The sequence below is a fragment of the Gallus gallus genome, chromosome 3 (assembly GCF_016699485.2).
Source record: "Gallus gallus isolate bGalGal1 chromosome 3, bGalGal1.mat.broiler.GRCg7b, whole genome shotgun sequence".
In the NCBI taxonomy this organism is placed as follows: domain Eukaryota; kingdom Metazoa; phylum Chordata; class Aves; order Galliformes; family Phasianidae; genus Gallus; species Gallus gallus.
The window spans coordinates 48,313,619-48,333,611 of record NC_052534.1 but is presented as its reverse complement, the minus strand read 5'-3'; the positions used below and the strand labels follow the sequence as shown (position 1 = coordinate 48,333,611).

At 43.0% G+C, this 19,993-nt stretch overlaps 2 protein-coding genes across 14 annotated transcripts in view; both read right to left on the bottom strand.

Moving 5' to 3' along the window:
- MTHFD1L (methylenetetrahydrofolate dehydrogenase (NADP+ dependent) 1 like) overlaps positions 1–7,942 on the bottom strand; it is a 142,336-nt gene extending 134,394 nt beyond the window's left edge. For all 5 annotated transcript variants that reach the window (XR_003074319.3, XR_005858257.2, XM_004935617.5 and 2 more), the window contains exons 1-6: positions 7,801–7,942; positions 6,775–6,859; positions 3,356–3,406; positions 3,226–3,279; positions 1,244–1,368; positions 404–504 (exon numbers count right to left, since the gene is read on the bottom strand). Coding sequence is in view for 3 of the 5 variants with exons in the window: in XM_004935617.5 (XP_004935674.2) it covers positions 404–504; positions 1,244–1,368; positions 3,226–3,279; positions 3,356–3,406; positions 6,775–6,859; positions 7,801–7,919 (535 nt within the window). In the remaining 2 variants the exon portion in view is untranslated. The remainder of the gene's footprint in view (positions 1–403; positions 505–1,243; positions 1,369–3,225; positions 3,280–3,355; positions 3,407–6,774; positions 6,860–7,800) is intronic.
- A 133-nt stretch (positions 7,943–8,075) lies between these two features.
- PLEKHG1 (pleckstrin homology and RhoGEF domain containing G1) overlaps positions 8,076–19,993 on the bottom strand; it is a 130,963-nt gene continuing 119,045 nt past the window's right edge. For all 9 annotated transcript variants that reach the window (XM_025148936.3, XM_004935612.5, XM_015284268.4 and 6 more), the window contains 8 exons: positions 18,973–19,006; positions 17,694–17,789; positions 16,441–16,479; positions 15,899–15,921; positions 15,037–15,255; positions 14,459–14,575; positions 12,002–13,676; positions 8,076–11,116 (listed from right to left, as the gene is read on the bottom strand). In XM_025148936.3, coding sequence (XP_025004704.2) covers positions 10,014–11,116; positions 12,002–13,676; positions 14,459–14,575; positions 15,037–15,255; positions 15,899–15,921; positions 16,441–16,479; positions 17,694–17,789; positions 18,973–19,006 — 3,306 coding nt within the window. In that variant the 3' untranslated portion in view covers positions 8,076–10,013. The remainder of the gene's footprint in view (positions 11,117–12,001; positions 13,677–14,458; positions 14,576–15,036; positions 15,256–15,898; positions 15,922–16,440; positions 16,480–17,693; positions 17,790–18,972; positions 19,007–19,993) is intronic.

Here is a 19,993-nt window from a genome sequence, read left to right as displayed (position 1 = left end):
CTTATACTATTCAACCTAAAACAAAGGATCCACTCAGCAGATATTCACAGGCAGACCTGGATTTCTTCAAATGCTCACACTAATCAAAACTGGCACATAAAATCCCTGGTAATGTTTACATCCAAGATATTTAGGTTTTTGAAGACTCAGATGTCTCAGGTGGCTTCAGTGAGATTGAATGTAATGCAGATGGCAGGTAATCTTAGCCTAATTTTCCTAAACTGTATAACCAAGACCTATTTCTACAAATATTACATACAGATCTCACTGAGGTTCTTCACTGGCAGGAAACAGATATGTTCCAGGTAGGAAAACAAAACAAATCAGAGAATAAAACATGGTGAGAATGCTAAGATTTTAGCTACATTTGAATGAATACTTTACTCACGATAGAACAACTCACCCAGATCTTCAAGAAGCTCCATCACAGCACCAGCAGTAGGAGAAACAAAGTAGTCGGAGTCTTCTCCACGTACCAAGCGTCCCAGGTTTATATCAGATAACCTGCAGTGGAAAAGTACAGTAACAAAAAAAGACTTTGTGTGATGTAAATCCTCAGCAAAGCCTGCAACATGACTAATCCCAAGAGCAAAAACACCTGTGATGGGTTAGGGTTGCTTACTGCGATGGGTTAGGATGGCTACTGAGAAGACAGAAGGCATTTCTGCATGAGCGTTCCTGTCAACATCCAGCACTCCAGATGATGGAAAGTCAACTAATTTGCAAGATGCTCAGATTTTTCCCAGAATGGTGACCCAGAAATCTATGTATTTCCAGAGAGCAGTGCAACTCAAGACTGACTGGAAAGTTGGGCTAGTGGGTCCAAACTATTATAGCTTGCTCTCCCACCAGGAGAAAGTGCTGTAAAGAAGTTAAAACCTCTCCTGCAACTTCTTCCATCAGTCCCTCTTGCAAACATTTTGGGATTCGTGTTCAGGACAACTGTGTGACAAACATTTGCATTACTCAAGTATTGAAGTGCCTTAAGTAATATCTGTATTCCAAAAAAAACATTGGTTTTTTTTTTTTTTTTTTGTTTGTTTCTTTGAAAAGATAATGTCCTGAATGCATAGCATGTAAAGATATAAAAAATAATGATGAGTGTGACTTCAGAAAAAGACTTCAGAATCACATCTTTTATCACCACTCAATAACATGCTGGACACTTTGAGGAATCCATTACTGAATGCGTTGGGGAAAATGGATTTTTACAAAGACATCAGCCCCTCAGTGGTTCACTTACCCATCCACATCCTTCTCAGGTTTCACAGCATTTAATATCTTACTGCTACACAAGCTTTCTGGGAGGTCAAGGGCAAGGCCCTGCACATTAGGATCTTCGTTAAGCCTCAAGATTTCATTGACAATCTAGGAAGTTAATAAAAAGCAATAAGGATCAGAATAACAGACAATAATAATCTAATTACAAGGGGAAAAAACCTATTTTTAATAACATGTTTCTGGCTACCTTTGCTTCATCTACACATTACTGCAACTTGTAAATGAAAAAAGCAATAACCTGCTGTTCTATGTTTCTGTGATTTACCAAATAAAGCCACCCCGGCCCTATTGCAAACATTTTACAAAGTCAACATATTATGTGACGTTAAGCTGCCAACAACATTTTGTCCACTAAAAACCTCAGAAAAAAGCTCAACGCTGTAATGACTTCAGAGGATGCTTTTAGAAATAAGAATTCTTGATTAAAATGAAGTTCAAAATAGGAGCAGTTTACGTCCCAACAAAGACCATGTAAGAAAAGCCATCACATTAAAAGAACAATTATATGAACAGAAGAGCAAGGAGAAAATTCATTTTATTACAACAGCATATACGATTACTGACTTGCCTCAGCAAAAACACCCTGATCCTAAGATCCGACATTGCGCTTACAAAGAATTGTCATTTTGAAAAGGCACTGCACAAATAATTATGAACTTCAGGTACTGAACGAACCAGATGCGAGTTCAAACCTTTCATAGTTGGTCAAATCCAACATCTGAGTCTGCATTAACTGCCCTAGATTGGTTCATATTACGTGCTGAGCAGGGTGGTTGGACTAGATGATCTTCAGGGGTCCCTTTCAACCCCTTCAATTCTGTGATGTCTAAAGTACAATACTGAATCCTAGTGATATGCGTTGTTCTGCAGTGCTCAGATGGTAGAAGCATTGTCACAGCAAGCAAACAAGTGAGGTAAGCAAACTGTTAACAACTTTGCTAAAAGTAGCTAACCTCAAGTAAAAAAAAAATACCGTTTTCCCCCTTAGTTATATAGTTTGGCTGCTTCCTGAGATGTTACTCCAAAGCAACAGCAACTGCTGCTCCATACTCATTAATTCCATCTATTTCCCACCATTATTGAACAGGTAAGCTCATAACAATGTCTATTTGATCTTCATTTCAAAAGCCCAGATTGCCTACAGGGCTGACTATACATTATCCTCAAAATGATAATAGAAAGTGGAAAGTTCCTCTTAATATCTTTTGAGGTCATAGCACAAGACAGTAACATTTTAAAAACGAAGTGTACCAAATACAAAACAGTACACAAAATCCACAGGCGTACAGCATTATGAAATCTCTTGGTCACAAGGAGACCAGCTGGGAAATTACAAACTCCTGTGCTCTTCTTACTATCAGAGACCTCATGACTGTGCCTATTAATAGTTTGCTATACTAAGAACATCCTTGATGCAAGCATTGTACCTCCAAGCTAATGCCTTAAAAAGCATTAGGAAGGGAGCTCTTTAGTGATTTTGGGTGGATGAATTTGTTTAATGCATACGTTAAGCATTTCAAGATCAATAAATAGGAAGAATATTTCAACTCTCTGTCACCACTTCAAATCAATTAATCTCCCTGAAGTAAAACCTGGGCAAGAGTCAAGAGCTCCAGAAATAGATTTAAGGTCACAAGAGCGGCTGTAGGAGATAGGATATCACATACAAGCCCTAGCCCAGAGCTGCCACCAATACAAAAGCCGTCCAGTCTGTGAGGCTACGAAAGGATGCTGCAGTTAAATACCAGACACAGAAACAAAACATGACTGAATGCTCTGCTTCAGGGTTCCACGGGACTGCAACTGTCCAAGAGTGTCACTTGCTACGTACCACAGTCTCAATTCTCATCTAAGTTAACAGAGACCAGTTGGGGGTGCTAACCAATGTCAGCAGTAAATATGAGTTTATGACAAAAACAAAAAAGGAAGACTCCTTCAGGTTACCTCATCTTTGCTGCTGTCTTCAGGAAGACAGACGTTAATCACACGTAGACCAACCTGCCAAAAGAAAACAAGACAATTACCAAAGGCAGGTAGCTCGTGACTGATAGCAAGCACATTGCCTAAAACTTACCTCTTCAGCAAAGTTCTTGTTCATTTCTTGAACCAAAGGAGCATTATGTGCCTTGGGAAACAAAAACAAAAACTAAGTTTTAAAATAATAAATTTACTTTTGAGAAATGTCAGTGCACTAATACACAGGTCTATGCAAGAAACATAGTGAGAATATCCGTGTCCACTATTGTAGTGGAAATGCTAAGTCATAGCCTGAAACAGTGATTGAGCACCTGGTGGGAAGGCAGGTCCAATCCAGGGGAGCTCAGGTGCAAGCAATGACCAGAAATGGTGGTCCCAATCCACCCTTTCCCAGACCTCATTTAAAGGTTGGCAGTGGAAGCAAGGGCATCTCTTGCCTCACCACATGTTACAGTGAATTCTATCAGACAGAAGCAGACAATACCAGCTCCTCCTCTTAGTTGCTGTCAGACACTGCTCCAGAACAGAAGCATCCTGGACAGATGCTTCATGTGGGAGAAGCTCCATCTCACCCAGCAATCACCCTACCCTAAGATCTCCACAACTATTTGTACTGTATTTATTAGTGTTTCATTTTTTGCTTACTACTTACTCTCGAATTTTAGGAGGTTTTTCACGTATTTTTGTATATTGCAACAATAAAACAGGATTTAATATTCAAACCTAAAACTTCCTATTAACAGATCACCAAGACTTCCACCTCCATGAATGCCAGGACATTTGTTAAAAACAAGCAAGCAAAACATTTATTCTCACAGTCAAATGATTACAAATAAAATCTATCTTCCAATTCAGACAATAAGACTGCAATAAACTATTTTAAAGGGTTTATTACAATTTCATGTACATTCTATGTAGCATTTTCCTCAAGATTTCCTCAGTGCCAATGATTTCCCATTGGAGTCAAGTCATTCACTTGGCACGGGTTTAATTTGCATCTGGTGTCACACAAAATGGTTTTGGTCCAAGTCTGTAATAATTCACCGACCCCTCAAAAAGGTTGAAAAATGAGAAAACAAAAACAACAACAAAAAACAGCAGAATTTAAAATGGATAAGGACATCCTCCATCTCCCTTCCTGAGCCCAGCACTGCCAGTATCCCTGGCACAAGACTGCCACTCCTCTCCCACTCCGCAGACCTGGCACCTAGGGATGAGGAGCACTGCAGGGGCCACTGCATGGAGAATACAAGTGAACCTAATGCCAAGGCAAGGAAAGGATAGAGTGTGTTAAGGACAGCTGTTCCCTTATTCCTACCAAACCTTGTGGAATTGCATTCCCACAACAGTGATCTGACCAACAGGACTGGGTGTTTGACTGCGATTCAGCCACCCTTGTCACACTATCATGAGAGCTCACCCCATACAGAAGTCCCTGCGCCAACCTGGTCCCACCACAACCTGCAGAGCATGGTGAGGCCAAGCTGCCAATCGATGTAGGCAGGGCAGAATCTGGCGGTGCACAGCTGATAGTCACAGGGCAACAGCCCCAGCACTGCACAGGATCCTGGTGCCAGATAATATATTCACAGAACCACAGAATTGCAGGAGTTGGAAGGGACCTCAAGAGATCACTGAGTCCGACCCCCCCCCGCTAAAGCAGGTTCCCTCCAATAGGTCACACAGGTACATTTCCACATGGGTCTTGAATATCTCCATAGAAGGAGACTCCATAACCTCTATGGGCAGAAAGCTTTAGTAAGACTAAGTAGACACAAGTTTTTGTTATTCCTGTGTTACAGCCTCTACTCAGCCTCAAGGTGGATTACAAAAAACGCTGGTACTAATCATACAGTCAATCAGGTTTGGGTGGCTTGAGGAAAAAAGAAGGCATCTAAAGACACTTATAGAGTGGATTCAGTGTGAAACTCCGCATTCCCCTGGTGAATTGGCCGCACTCAGTGCCAGCTGCAAACAACTGGATCAAGAGGTTGTCTCGCTGCCATCTATGCTCCTCTGCCTGAAACATGTCACTTGGACAGCAGCACAGACCTTAGTGCTCTGCCCATGTTACCCAATAAAGTAGAGCACTATCAGTACTAAAATAAACCCTCTTTGAGTACAAATACAGCAAATACACACATACAGGGAAGTCTACTTCAGCCATTGCAACCAGGCTAGAGCTAGTGACTGTTAACTGGAGAACACCAGAGGGGTGAATTTCACCCAGAAGGATTGAGAACTCCACATGTTATACAGACCTCTCATAATGCAAATCAGGTGGGGTAAATGGGGACCACAGGAATGCACATTTAAAGCACAGTCATGATTCAAACCAAAACACAGACCTTGATGCATCCAAAACTATAACATAAATGAGACGGAACTTCTCACACATTGCTCCATCCCACCTAACACTGTTGTCCCTTCCCAGGTGACAGCATAAAACACTCCCATGGCCAATGCAGACTGGAGAATAGTCTGTGGGGAAACGGGACCCTCTTCTTCAGGTAACCCCCGTCCAGAGCAGCATGGATGAGTTCCAGCTCACTGTGCAACTGCATGGAGACAAGGCAGGAGGGAGAAACTGAAAGGCAGCGAGAGGAGGGTCACTGCTACTCTGTCATCTCTTACAATGACAGCCATACAGAGGGCTATTTGAAGAGCAGTCAGGGAGGGATTTTGTTCACTCAGCCTCTCCAGAATACCTACTGAAATAAAGTTGGTGTACTGCCTCTTAGATTCACTATTACTATTTCAAAAATATAGCTAGGTTTTACAATTAAAACCAACTGAATAGCATCACAGAATATCCTGAGGTTGAAAGGACCTACAAGGATTGAGTCCAACCCCTGGCTCCACATAGCATCACCCAAAATTATACCCTATGTCTGAGAATGCTATCCAAACACTCCTTGAACTCTTGCTACTCAGGGCCATGCCCACTGCCCTGGGCAGCCCGTTCTATGTTCACCACCCTCTGTTGCAGACCCTGTCCCTAACCCCCAGCTGCCCCTCCCCTGACACAGCTCCATGCCGTTCCCTCGGGCCCTGTTGCTGTCACAGAGAGCAGAGCTCAGCGCTGCCCCTCCACTCCCCTTACAAAGAGCTGCAGGCTGCCATGAGGGCTCCCCTCAGCAACTCTGATCTGGCCACAGACACAGATGGGCAGAAAGAGGAGGGCTTTCCCCTGCCCAGGCAGAGTTATGTCAGGAGAGAGTAGTAAAGAGAGATCCTGGTTTTCACACCTATCAGCATTATTTGCAGGATTGCAACAGCTTCAAGCAAAATAAATACTGAGAAATACTGCTTTGACTTTGAAACCATCCTAGCAGTTCACTTGGACTATGTGAGAGAAAGCGCTCGCTCGCTTGAACTCCAAAGCGATGGGGTTACCTGCAGCCACCAGTTTGCTTAGAAACGGGGTTACTTCCTGCATCACACATCTCTGAAGTTTCACAGGAAACAGCACCGAAGGGAACCTGTTACCACTAGCCCCATGTAAGTGGTTGTTACCTGGATAATAGCAAGCGTTGGCTCGAGCCGTGGGTGTTCTCTCTTCAGAGAGGCCAAAGATTTTCTTGCGTTCTCGGTGATTTTGCTGCAACACATCAACACAGACACATCTCTAGCAAAAGAACCCAATCCAACGTGAAACCCTTCTAACGTCAGTCAGCGGAAGCCTCTGTTAGTCAGCAGTACCACTGCTTGGGCAGATACATTTTTCATCACCAGAATTACCATATATTGCAAAGGGCAGCATTCAGCGGCCAGTTACAGAAAACCTAGGCAGACTGAAATATCTTCCTTTTTCAGCTGTGTGCATCAGTGCACCGACATGCCCTAAACTTTACAGACAGGCTCTGCTCATCAGGTTTGTCTGAGCCCACAGCAAGGAAGCAGCACTCCGCATCGCGTCGGGACCAGGTGAGGCCCTCCACGTCCTTTGGCTCAGGGCTGAGGGAGCACGACTGCCCACGCAACACTGGCTGTGACACTGCCATTTTCTGGATGCTTCTCGGGGCTGCGGGCAGCTGGCAGACAGAGGAGCTCTGTTTGCTGTGCCACTTCTTGGAAAAAAACAGCAGAAGCTGCAGCCAGGCACTGGGAAGGCTATCTGGCAAACATCCCTGGGTGAGCTGCCGTGGGTTCTGCTCCGTTTCCTTCTGCACATAGCGAGTGGCGACAGGACGCGTTGTAGGGAACGGGAGACCTCCATTTGGCCCCCGCTAGCTGGGATGAGGCGGACTGGAGAGGCGTTTCACTACCTCATCCCTCGTCGCAGAAGCCAGACGCTAGCAAACAGCCCCAGCTAGCCCTCAGCGGCCACATGGCGGAGAGGAGAGCTCACACATCCACGTGCACATCCCCGTGCGCAGCCTCATCCGCGCCACCCCGCAACCGCCCGAAACGCCTCAACACAAAACCCCCCTCAGCCGAGGCAACGCGACCCCACTCCCCCACTCTTTTTCTTCTTCCTCTCCCTCCTCCTCCCCCCGCTATTGCATCAGCCTGCACCGCCTCCCCTCGCGCTCCGCTTACCGCGCGGCTTGGCCGCTCGCTGCCTGCCACCCGCTCAGCGCCCGGTACGGGGCGGCAGCGAAAGGCAGAGAGAGGCAGAGCCGCATCGGGAAGCAGAGCCGCAGCACTTCGCCCCTCATCCTCCTGCGGGCTGCGCGCTGGCGGCGGAGCCGGGGCGGGGAGCGGGACGAGGGGCGGGCGGGACGTGCCGCTCGCCCCGCCCGCCCCTCTCCCCGCCCCGGCTCCGCAGCCCCGCTCGCTTGTGCCCTCCCCCGAAAGAAAAGAACCGCAGCTTGTTGCATACTCCGCGTTTATTACAAATAGTATGAAATGGTCCCTGGGAGACAAGTTACGAGCTGGTACACCTCCCTTTTTCTTTTTTTTCCCTATCTGCACCCGTTGCACGAGGTGCGAGTTCCAAACAACCTAGAGGTGCGGGGGCAAAGCACAGATGTAACTCCTATGGGTATTTACAATACTTTACAAGCTCTAATAAATAAATACGGGCTCCACTACTACTCGCCAGCCTAATTCTGTACAATGCTCATCGTCTCGGGCTGGCTGAGGTTCCATCTGCGCCGAGCATCACTGCTGCTGGTTTGGACAAGTTGGTACATGCAACGAGTGACCAACCAATGCACCTCGTAAATAATTTAATCCATTCTAGGAAATTCAAGTCCTTAAATCTTATTCTACAAGTAATTCGCTGTACATTGATAACGCCGGGTTTTGCTCATGATAACCAATGGAGAAAATAGATGGCAGGTCCGGGAGTGCGGTAACCGAGGGGAACCGTACGTGGTTAATAAAAACAGTACTTCAGCTCCTTCATAGACTGATATGTGTAACTTGGTACTGGCTTTATCTGCGTCATCTGAAGAACTTAAGCACCAAAACAGAATGACAGTCACACAGGATGGTCAGTGTAGACATACTGAGGCTTTCCCATTGGTACAACGTTTTCAAGTAACAGAATCCAAAAGCTGTGCAACGATGACAAAACAGAGTAAATGTGCATCACACTGGAAAGTCTATTCTTGTTGTAAATGGGAGCATTTACTTTGTACATTATTTGCAAAAGGATGGAATACGTTCTCATGTTTCAGCTGCTTATATTATATAGACATTGAATTATACTCAGCCCACCTTGTTCTGAAGATGCCTCTTTCACCCCACCCTGGCCTGGAGGAAGCAGCCTGTACCTCAGCTAGCACTACTGCAGAAACAGTCCGCAGCCTGAGCTCAGCATGTTTCACCCAAGCACAGGGACGAGTCCCATTCTCTTTCAGGGTTACTGACTTTGGGGTGTGAGGAACCTGCAGGTCACTGTCTATCAGTTGCACTTGGCCAACCCACATGCAGTGGCTTTCCACTGCTGGGCTCTGATTTAGCCTGCACGTTCCAGACACTACAGGCACAAAGTTAGCACTCAGCCTACCCATCTTCACAAGCAGCAGAGCTCCACTCTGCTGTCCCACACACCCTTCGGACAAGGATGACCTCACATTGATAGATTCACATAAAAAGATGCCTCTGCCCCTCCTCTGCCAACCGTGAAGCCACAGCAGGTAGAAAGGCTCCAGACACAGCTATCAGCAGCTCTCATAAGCACTAGGACTAGGTTCTGTTTAAAACATAAGAAGTCTGTTCTAAATCAACATAGCATATTTGGTATCTCATGTACTGGTCCTGCTGACTTGGAATCTCTCTTTTGAAAAGTAATGTGCAGCAGGTTTGTGCAATTGCACACACAGCATGATGCTGTCATGACCAGAACCTGGCTTAGAAGTTTGCACACTTACGGATGCAGCCACGTGCAACCAGAGTCATTGTGAGAACAGACCTGGTCACAACTCAGAAGCTCAAATGCTAAGGTTCCCATGTGGTAACATGGCTTAAGCATCAAACAGTGTCAAACCTGGGTTAGACAGTTTAAAAATAATAATAATAAAAATGATGTCATGCCTAGCAAGAAATTGAGCTGTGCAGAGGAAAGATACAGAGGCTCCTATATGGGGTCATAAGTCCACCTGCATTATGAAACAAGACAGCAGACAGTGCACACATGGCCTTTTAACTTCCAGGATTCTAAACCATTAAAAAAACCTATTTACAATATTATTGTGATACAATGCCTGATAGTGTAATAATATGGAAATACATGATGCCAGTACTGATTGTCCAAGTATATACTCTTCATGTTAAGGCAGTACAGCTAGAGATCACTGAAAGCATCAAGCAAAGCTACTGGAACTAAGACACTGAAACTTTTCCCGTAAAGACTGGACAATATTCTGCTGGCTGGGAGATGGCACTCTCCACAGGTAGTCATTCAGTTTATCTGAATCACTGTATGCAGTCAGATACGGGGTAAGCGTGTGTTTGCTGCCGGTGGGCTTTGCAGGAGTACAAGACACAGTTTTGCTGCAGAGAGTTTCAGAAGGGTCAGTGTCCGTGTTGTGCAATTTAGGATCCAGTTTCCTTGTTTGGTTCTGAGAAGCCTCCAGATCAGACCCCTCATCTTCAGACCTTATTTCCACATAGTCATCATCATCCCCTTCCCCCTCTTCAGTGTCTTTGAAGTTAGAAAAATAGTTCTGAGTTGCCATCTGTGCAGTCAGAGGGGAGGGCCTGTTTACTCTCAGGACCTTTTGAGAATCCTGCAAAATCATATCCGAATAGTTCTCAGGGATCTGCTTCCTCATATCAGGCCCTGTACAGGCTGAAGCAATACCCAGCGCTTGATGGCTATTGAGTCGGAAGTTCCTATTGGAATGAGGTGTTTTCTTGTCTGTTTCATTAGGATATACAATTGATTCTCCAGATCTATTGACCACAATCGAAGAAGATGACTGTGACCTACTGTATGCCTGTGGTTTCATACTGCTTACTCTTCTCCCAAGGGAGTTATAGATGTGATCTTGGTGTAAATTTTCTTTGTTAGGTTGGCTGATAATTGCACTCCACCTCTGCGCCGGGACATGCAAGCGGTTAGAAATCTGAAGGGAAGGCACTGAGCAGGCTGACGGCAGCTGTCTGGAATTGCTTTTTGTCACAGCTTCTGCATATGAGCTCTTGGACTTTGTGTCTTGGGATTCTGGCCACGGAGAAAAGTCAGCCAGCTCACCATTGCTGTAGGTAGAGTGCAAAAGCCAATCCTCTGCTCTGGAGCACTCACCAGTGACCTGGGCACAGGGAAGAGTGCTAGCCAGAGGTGTGGAAAACCTCACGGCTGAGGGCTCCTGAGGGCTGGCCCAGGCTTCTTTTTGGACCTTGGGTGAGCTGTCTCTGAAGACAATCTGGTCATAAAGCTGGGAGTACTCAGCTATCCTGGCACCTAGGAAAGAGAGAGGTTTTAATTGAGACACAGCAACCCATTCATTTGAGTCGCACAAAAATTTGAAGATCCGAAAACCCTTTGGTATCAGCTAAGGAGGAAAACAAAAGACTTATAAAAAGTTAGTTCTTATTAAATCTGAAGCTGTTTCATCCTCTAGTATTTTCAAGTAACTAGTGCGTTAAGTTTTCATCTTAAAAGACAGTGATTTCACTCCTCTAAACGTGAATCCTACCAATAAGATACAGGCATAGTTGCCCTACTATGGAAAGGCAGAGCTTAGTGGAATTGAAGGCCCTTTCCAGCCTCTTAGCCTTATTGCAAGTCTGCACCTTCTGGCCAGAAGTATAGCTTGATCAGACCACTGTTTCACATAACTGTGACTGCAGCCTGTTCACTAGCTAGAAGCTTGTCTTATAAACAAAACCCATCTGGCTAAATGCAGAAAAGTGTGGAGAAAGCATGAGAGAATGCAATTTTCTTTTCTTTTTCCATGTTATTTTTACACCGAGAAAAGACAGGAAGGCTAATGACCTGCCAGATTGTGCTCTTCCACTTCCTTTCCCTCCTTGCCCCCAAGAGTCTGGGAGCTGTGAGGGGAGGTGAAGAGGGGACAGTGACATCCTGTGGAAAGGCTGATGTAGGAGAGATGGTTTTTGCATCAGAGAGACACCAGAGAGAGCAGGTTCACAGTAGCTTTCATGCCATATCAGTGCAAGGAAACGCACTGCTGGGCTTCCCTAGAGATGATGATAGAGCGAATCGCACTGAGAGAAATGGTTAGTAGGAAACAGTCAAAGCCCTTTTAGGTATTGGTGAAATTTGGTTCTGTACTGAATTCTGGGATGTTTTTTCAAATACTCAATCTTAGAATTTTTAACATACCGATAGCAGGACCGCCTTGTTTCTTCTCCTCCAGAATAGCAGCAAGGTCTTTGTGCTTCAGTTTCTGCTGTCTACTAGCTGGCTGTTCCTGCTCAGGAGTTTTAACTTTCAAAAGCTGGTTAGCTTTCTTAATTTTCTGACTGTATTGCCTTGCCATCATAAAAACTCTGTTCTTTGTTTTATCCACAATAGCCGGGTCATTTTCCATGCACTCTGTATGTGCATTGGACAGAACACTACTGGCAGATTCGTATGGGCTATCCACAAATGGCATCTCACCCAAGAAGGAAGATCTGTTCAGACTTGCTAAAGAGCTTTCCTTGCATGCCGTAGCATCTTCAAGCCTGAGACTAGCCTCACTTACTGTGGCAGCCCTGGGTTTCACAGTTTTAGGGAAAATCGGAGTTTCTGGAAGAGAGAGAGTAGACATTGAGTACTCTACATCTTTACTCAGTTCAGGTGTACTACCAGCATGCAGTCTTTCCTGTATATCATCTTTACAAACAGGAAAGGCTGCAAGATGCCGATCTCTTGTCTTTTCCTGATTCTTCTTGATGTAGTTTTCCAGGTCATTCCAGATCTCATCTACTTCCTCTGAGAGTTTATCTGCTGCAGACTTATGGGACAGCGAGTCGGAATTAGAAGAGCTATCTACTAAGCTGAGATAGTCATTGTCAATGGGAAGACGATGGTAAGGGCTCTCATCTTCACTGAACTGGAGACTCTCTTCAGAAACAAACTGCTGTAGATTGTCAGAACATGTCAAGTCTTTTTCCAGGCCCAGAAAACTCCGCTTTTTAGAGCATTTTAAGGGATCATGTTTAAATTTCAACAGTGGTGTTTCTGGAAGCACTATGGTGTCATAGACGTTATCTTCAACAATCCTGAGCTCATCCAAACTTGAAGTAGCCGCATCTCTACCAAGTAGGATCTCATCCCTGCTAGCATGAAGGGAGGTTCTGCTTTGATTTGCTGTCCTCTTTTTGGAGGGTGAATTTAAGCTGCTTTTGTTTTCCTCCTCATAAAGAGAGTCTCTAGCAGACCTCTGGGGACCATGGTGTGTTTCCTCCCTTCTTGTCAGACCCATCAGCTTCAAGTCTTCATAGCTTATGTTGTCATAAACATGTTCAATATCATCAATGGTCAGCTCCTCTGAAGATTCAGGATATGCATTCATACTGCTCACGTCTGTTCTTTTTACATCCCTTCGAGAACTGCGCTCACTGATTTTACATCTGGCAATGGTTGGACACGTGTTGCTCTCACCAGCACTACTGGCCCGTCGAACAATTTTATGACGATTGGAGCTGGGAGTTTCATTTTGATGCACTACCCCCAGGTGCCAGCTGCAGGGCCGATCTGAGTGACTTCTCCTTTCTCCACTAACAGCTGAACCGCTGTTGGATGTAGACAACGATGGCATGAACATCTGATAATCATCATCATCGTCTTCATTCTCATAAGGTGGACGCCGGCTGGGAAACAATGCCTGCCTGATTTGGTGGTCCGTCCAGATGTTTCTGACAGAGGTGGTTCCTCCCAGGATATTCATAATCAGTGAGTTGTTTTGGGGTGTGTTGAATTGTCTGGGTGACTGCGACTGTCTAGCTGAACAGGAAAATGGGAGATCAGTATTCAACTGGCTTGACTCTTCATCTGAAGGGTCCTTGGAGCTCTGTGGAGATTTGAAATATGGAGGTAATGTTAGTCTGTCGCCTGCAAAAATACAAAGATCCTCTCTGTTCACAGAACTTTCACGTTATCAGGGTGTCCTGCAGCATGGAGTCAGGTAGAGATGGGTAGGATAAGTAGACTGCTCATTAGAGAGCAGGGGAACCATGGTGTCAGTGCCAGACTACTTTGTCCCTTAATCCTTTCTCTGGCTCAGAGTTCACTCTTGGCATTTAGTATCATCTTACTTCAAATAAAAGATGCTGGGATCACGCTAAAGCATGAGTAATTAAAGGCAAATTTATTTGGCAGGGTTGGATTAAACCTTTTATGCTAACTCTGCAGTTCCACAATTAGATTTAGCTAATCTTACTCTGGTCTTGTGCCAAAAGTTTTGTTCTCCTCCCTTTCCCATTGCTTATAATCCTAGTAGAAAGGTATGTTGTGCTCTCTAACACATGCCATTGAAAATTTTTCATTTTCTTTCTTGGAGTAAATTTTCAACCAGTTCAGTTGGCAGACTTTATTTACAGCAAGGCCACATGCCTGCTAATGCAAACATGAAGGATGCTGTAGGTGTATCTGGCAGAGAGAAAGAGAAGATTACTTCTTTTGGATTCAGTTAAGGTTGATTGCTTTGTTTTGTTTTCCTGCCCCCAAAAGAATACTCCTTGAGATTCATGCACATGAAAAACATGGATCAACTTCTCTGTCTACCTAAAGAAACCCATACATCTTTAATGTACCTATGACGCACAGCAAAACCAAAGTAAAAAGTTTATATACCTGCATTTCACACTTGCTGAGATTAACACTTCTCCTTTTTTCAACATTTTCAGCAGCTTGACTATTAAGCCTTTTCCTTCCTCCTTTTGATTTCTGTAGTGAATTTTGTTGCATTCCCTGTGATTTAAAAGAGCAGAGCAAGTTAGGAGCATTAAAATCCACACTGCTTTGTACAGCCGTATTCAAAGGTTACTAAGCAGCTAGAATAGCAGAGCCAAGTCATGTACCCGCAGCTGAAGAATGAAATGCTCAAGAGTATTCAAAGCACACAGGAATGATTCAGAGCCTAGAAAACTTTCTTTATAATAATCAATTAAATGAAGACAATCCATACAGCTTGCCAAAAGGAGATGAAAGCAGAATATGCAAGAACAAAGATGCAGAAGAATACACAGGAACTGGACTAGGAGAAAGGAAAATAAATTATTTATAAAAATAAAAAAATAAAATACTTATAAGGAGAAGAAGTTGCAAATACTTGTAAGATGTTCATGCCTCCTTGCAATCTTACAGATGCTTTTAATGCACTTTCCATCTACCCCAGCAGAATAAGATTTTTATTCTATTCTTTTTCCTACCTGCTCAGATTCTTCTTCATCATCAGCATCAATCTGTTCTGCAGCAGATGTTTGGAGATTTTCATCCTGATCGCTGTTGTAGGCTGGCTCAGCGGACCCTTGAAATTGGCTCTCTAGCCCACTGGATTCCAATGAACCCTTTTTCCTAGAATTCAGCAGGGATTCATTTGATCCTAGTTTGTTGGCTTGAGATAATAGGGCTCCTTCAATACAGATCCGCTTAAGAAATAAAAGCATTGATTAAAAGTTACATAAACTGTATATTTCAGTATGGCACTGTTTTGTATCAGTCTTCTAGACAGTGATTAAGCTACATTCAGTTTGCTGTGCTGAAATGAGATGTATAAGCAAAGAATTAAAGCAATCAGAATTTTTCCATATAACATTTGCAACTGAAAAAAAAAAAATATTGATAAATGTATATAATTTTGGGCTTCAGTCTTATGGTATCCCAAACAAGTCATATCTTATGTACCCTGTTAACAAATTTTCCACAATCTCTCCTTCTTAAGTCCCATCCCAAATAAGATCAGGACCTGGAATTCAACAAGAGATTTTCAAACCGCACTGCAACTTTCTAACAAATTATTACCAAAAAAAAGTGTAAATGAGAAATGCTTATTTACATTGTGCTTAAGCTATATTGACTCTGGTCACACATTATGATTTATATATAGCACATGAATCATAAAAGAATAAGCTCTTTTTTTTTCTTTTAAAAATACAGAGACACTAAACAATATTTGTGTTTGTTTCTTTAAACCAACACGGCCAAGGAGATGTGGATTCTACAGTAAATATATTCTTCTTAGTTATGTGCTATTTCAATGTGCAAAAGCAAGAAGTACAAGAAATGGCCTACCTTCTGCATATCTGGGCTTATGTCTGAAAAATAGAAACATACACTTCATCATAAGTGAATAATCAAAAGCTATCAACCTGTGCTAATGCTTATGCTACATTCATATCCCAATGGTTAATGCTACATTCATATCCCAATTATGAATTCCCAAAAGAGGATCAAATGAAACAGCAATGTTCACTGATAAAACAGAGAAAACAGTAGTTTTATGACATCTCCACCCGAGGTCCTGATTTGACAGCAGTGACGTAATGCGGGCAGCTATTCAGTGGCTAGCTCCTGGTGTTCAATTAGCACTTGCTAAGACCTGCACTTACAGGACCAATCAGCAGTTGCTAAGTCTTAGCAGTTGCTAAGACTTGCACTTACAGGACCAGAACCCAAGCATAGAAAATCAAATATTAGATTCAAAAATGAGCATTTTGTTTTCTTTGCCTCTCAAATGTGTATTTAGGGTAAGTTACAGGAGAAGAGTATACATTCTTACTTGTTCTACAAAATTGGTAAGACTGGGTAAGTAAGCAGTGGAGGAAGCAGCTTACCGTTTGACTTCAAAACTTTATGGACTCTGGATGAGGGTTCTGAAAAAGACAATGTGTTTAAGCAATCCAGCATCACAAAGGAAGCTATAGTTATATTTTCATAACACAGATACCAAAATTTAAGCTCCTGGCAGGGAAGCCAGATCTGTTTTTAAACACTCAGCTAACTCACATTCTTAGAAAAACAGAATTTCTTGAAATGTCATACCCACAGCTGTTACCTAAGTACTTACATGTTCCTCATGCTAGCTAGCAGCTGCTCTCTATACAACAAGATACATATGTAAAGTTTAAACCCATGTTAAGATTCCTGGTTTCACAAGACTCGGTCCTCATCTATGCTACTGCTTTGAGTAGCTGGAGGTTTCCATATTCAGAACATAAACATGTATGAGGTACCGAGAAATATCTGCAAGGCACTGCTTTTAAAGTGTAAGTAGCTGCATGTTGCACGGGAGTCCATCCAATCAGCATTTTGTAATATTCCTTTTACAGGCTAAAGAGCATCCATTTGTTTCACCTCAGAAAAAGAAGAAGGTGCCTAAAAAAGTACAATTTATGTTGTTGGACACCAATGTCACTATACAATAAATCACTACATCGGTCTCTCATGAACCCTGTTTAAGTCATTCCCAGTACATGATGTTACACATCTGATGTTAGTAAGAAAGGTCTTTAAGTAGTTGCGCACAGGGACTACAATATGCAGTCACTCAACTACACAGACATTTGTAATGGCTTCGGGACAAAACTAACAGTAATTATGGATCTATGAACCAGAAGAGAGAAAAACAGAAGTGAACTTATGCTTAGTAGAGATTTGAGAGATGGTTATGGCAGACATTATGGTAAGTAGGTAGTAATTATATGTTGAAGTAACAAGCCTGTCATAAGATAGAACCACTTTTGAGACAATAATTACTTGGGAAGGGGAGGACAGGAAAGGTCAGACTTAAATAATGTGGCTGGCTTTCCTGCTCATGCATTCTTCTGTCCATTAGAAAATATCAACTGTTGTTTATGCATCCGCCCTTAGGAATGTATATTCATGAAATGAAATGCAAATGGTGGATACAAGAATTAAATTGCGCAAACAACAAAGGTTAATAAGATATTTCACTTGTGTATCAGTTACTGAGCTCTGCAAAATCTCAGTGGAGTGTAAGCTAAAGACCAGTGTTACATGCACAGACCCTAAACAATCCAACTTGCTTTTCCTTGTCATCTTCATTTATTAAAATGAGTTTATTCACCTGATTTCCTTCTCACTCTCTGTTGAGTAGCGCCTTCTTTAGGCTGGTACGTTGATTTTGTTTCTCCCTCGGGGCTATAATGGAACCCTGGGTGATCTGTGGAATAAGCAGAGGCAGAAGCTTGTTAACTCCACAGGTCTCAGCAGCTCCCAGAGGGCAGTGCCATCTTTCCTGTGTGATTCACACTGTGGCACATGGGAGCCTGAAGCAAAACAAGTGTGGTATCCAGCTACAAGGTAACTTGGGCACTTGGCCATAGAAACATTTTGCCCATTTAGTTGCACCTTGCTCCAGGTTGCTAACGCAGAAGCTGATGGCACAATTATTATGTTTAATTGTTTGCTAGTATCTCAGTCTGAGCATTCTTGACCCATTCTTCACAACAATTATGTAAATAAATAACAAGGCTGCTTTACTCCATGATTCCAGTGTAAGCTGATTTCCAGTGTAAGCCGGGAATGGCTGCAACAGAAAGAGCTAAAGTAAAAGCATGAAAGGCAGCAAAGAGATGCAACAGAAAGGCCAGTGCAGAGGGAGCTGGATTCATAACATGCAGCAGAAGCATTGTGTACACTCCTGAACCCTGACTCTTGTGACAGGCACAGATAAACTCTTCAGTCAAATCTGTGGGAAGCACAAGAATAGTGGGTCCCAGCATGAAGCCTTCTTGTGACTGCACTGTGGATGTAGTTGGTTTCCATCGCAGCCACAAGCCCAACCATTGTACCACTTGGATGACAGGGCAGCCAGAACAGGCAGCCCACGCTGAGTGCCCCTGCTGGGCTCCCAGTTAAGTCTGTGCATACTGTGGCTGCCCTCACACTCTTCCAGCAGCAGGTCTGCCAGCATAAGAAAGTCATACCAGCAGTATGTACACAGATCTGCATTTTTTATTCCTATCCATTCAGTTGGCTCTAGCCAGAATGAGTTTATGTCACAGAAGCAGGAAAGACCATGCATTTAGTCAGTATGGAATATTAATAAAAATAAAAAAGAAAAAAAAAAGAAAACTCAGAATAACCAGTATTTATAGAAGATCTAATCTGCCTCTTCCTTTTTAACCATGAGACATAACTTGTTGGACAAAGATCCACCAATGCAATGCCCAGAGAGTCCCACAGGATCTAAAAACATTTTTTAATTTTTTCCCACCAAAGTCATCGTTCAAGGAACTTAAACATGACCTTCTCCCATTTCAGATGGAAACAACATTCAAAGCCAAGGTTGTGAAGACAGTTTTGTTCATTTTTTGAAATGAAAGCAAAAAACAACAACTTACGTATGGCATCCATTTCTAGAATTGCCTGTTTGGCCTGAAAGAGAAGAACACAAACAAACGAAAAAGCAAAATTGAAGGAGATAAACCACAAACTGAAGGATAAATTATGTTATGTTATGAACTTCAGGGTTTTTTTTTGTTTGTTTGTTTTTTGCAGACAGTAAGTTTAATTTTTGAGCTAATAAATACTGCTGGCATTGCCATTTTCTCCTGGTCTCTATGCTTCACACATTACATACACTGAGAAGAATTTTGATGGTAGGACTTTACTGGAGTTTATCTTCAGAGCACCACAAAAAAAACCACCTGTTGTTCTCTGCACATGGCAACCCTGCTTCCACTCCAACAGTGGAAAGGGAGGACCGTGTACCTACAGTAACCATTGAGATGGGGAATTTCTGGAGGAGGTGGTGACGCATACAGGTTGATTTCAGCCACTAAAAACTACTTTTTTCTTTATGGAAAATAGGTAGGATGCTTTACTGAGTGCATCAGCCAGGAAGAAAATAAACTGAAATATCATATCTGAGATAACCTGTTCGATTCTCTCTGGGTGCAGTTCAGTGATTTTCCACCAGGTGTCACTTGTGGACTGCTATTAAATCCCTCAAAGCCGGGCAGAGGAGAGTCTCATAAACAGCAAGTACAAATTTGCCAAAACATGTGTGCAGATCTCAGAGATTTATTTGGTCAGACTTTTTCTTCCTCAAAAGAAATTATTTCTCGGAGCTGAAAATGGCATCGTGATGTAATTTCTTCCCATCGATAAAAAAAATCCGTGGAGAAAAAAATACACAAAACTTATAGAAAATATATGAAGTCATGCTAAAGCAGTTCTTTTTACAGTCAAATAGACAGCAACGAATATTCACACTGTAAGCATGAATACCAGCATAATCATTATATCTTCAGTGACATCTGTCGAACAAATATATAAGAAGAAATACAAAAAGCAACTGCTATGACTTCTTCCTCATTAACTTTCCTTTTGTTTAATTGTTGAAAATGTTACTTAATACAT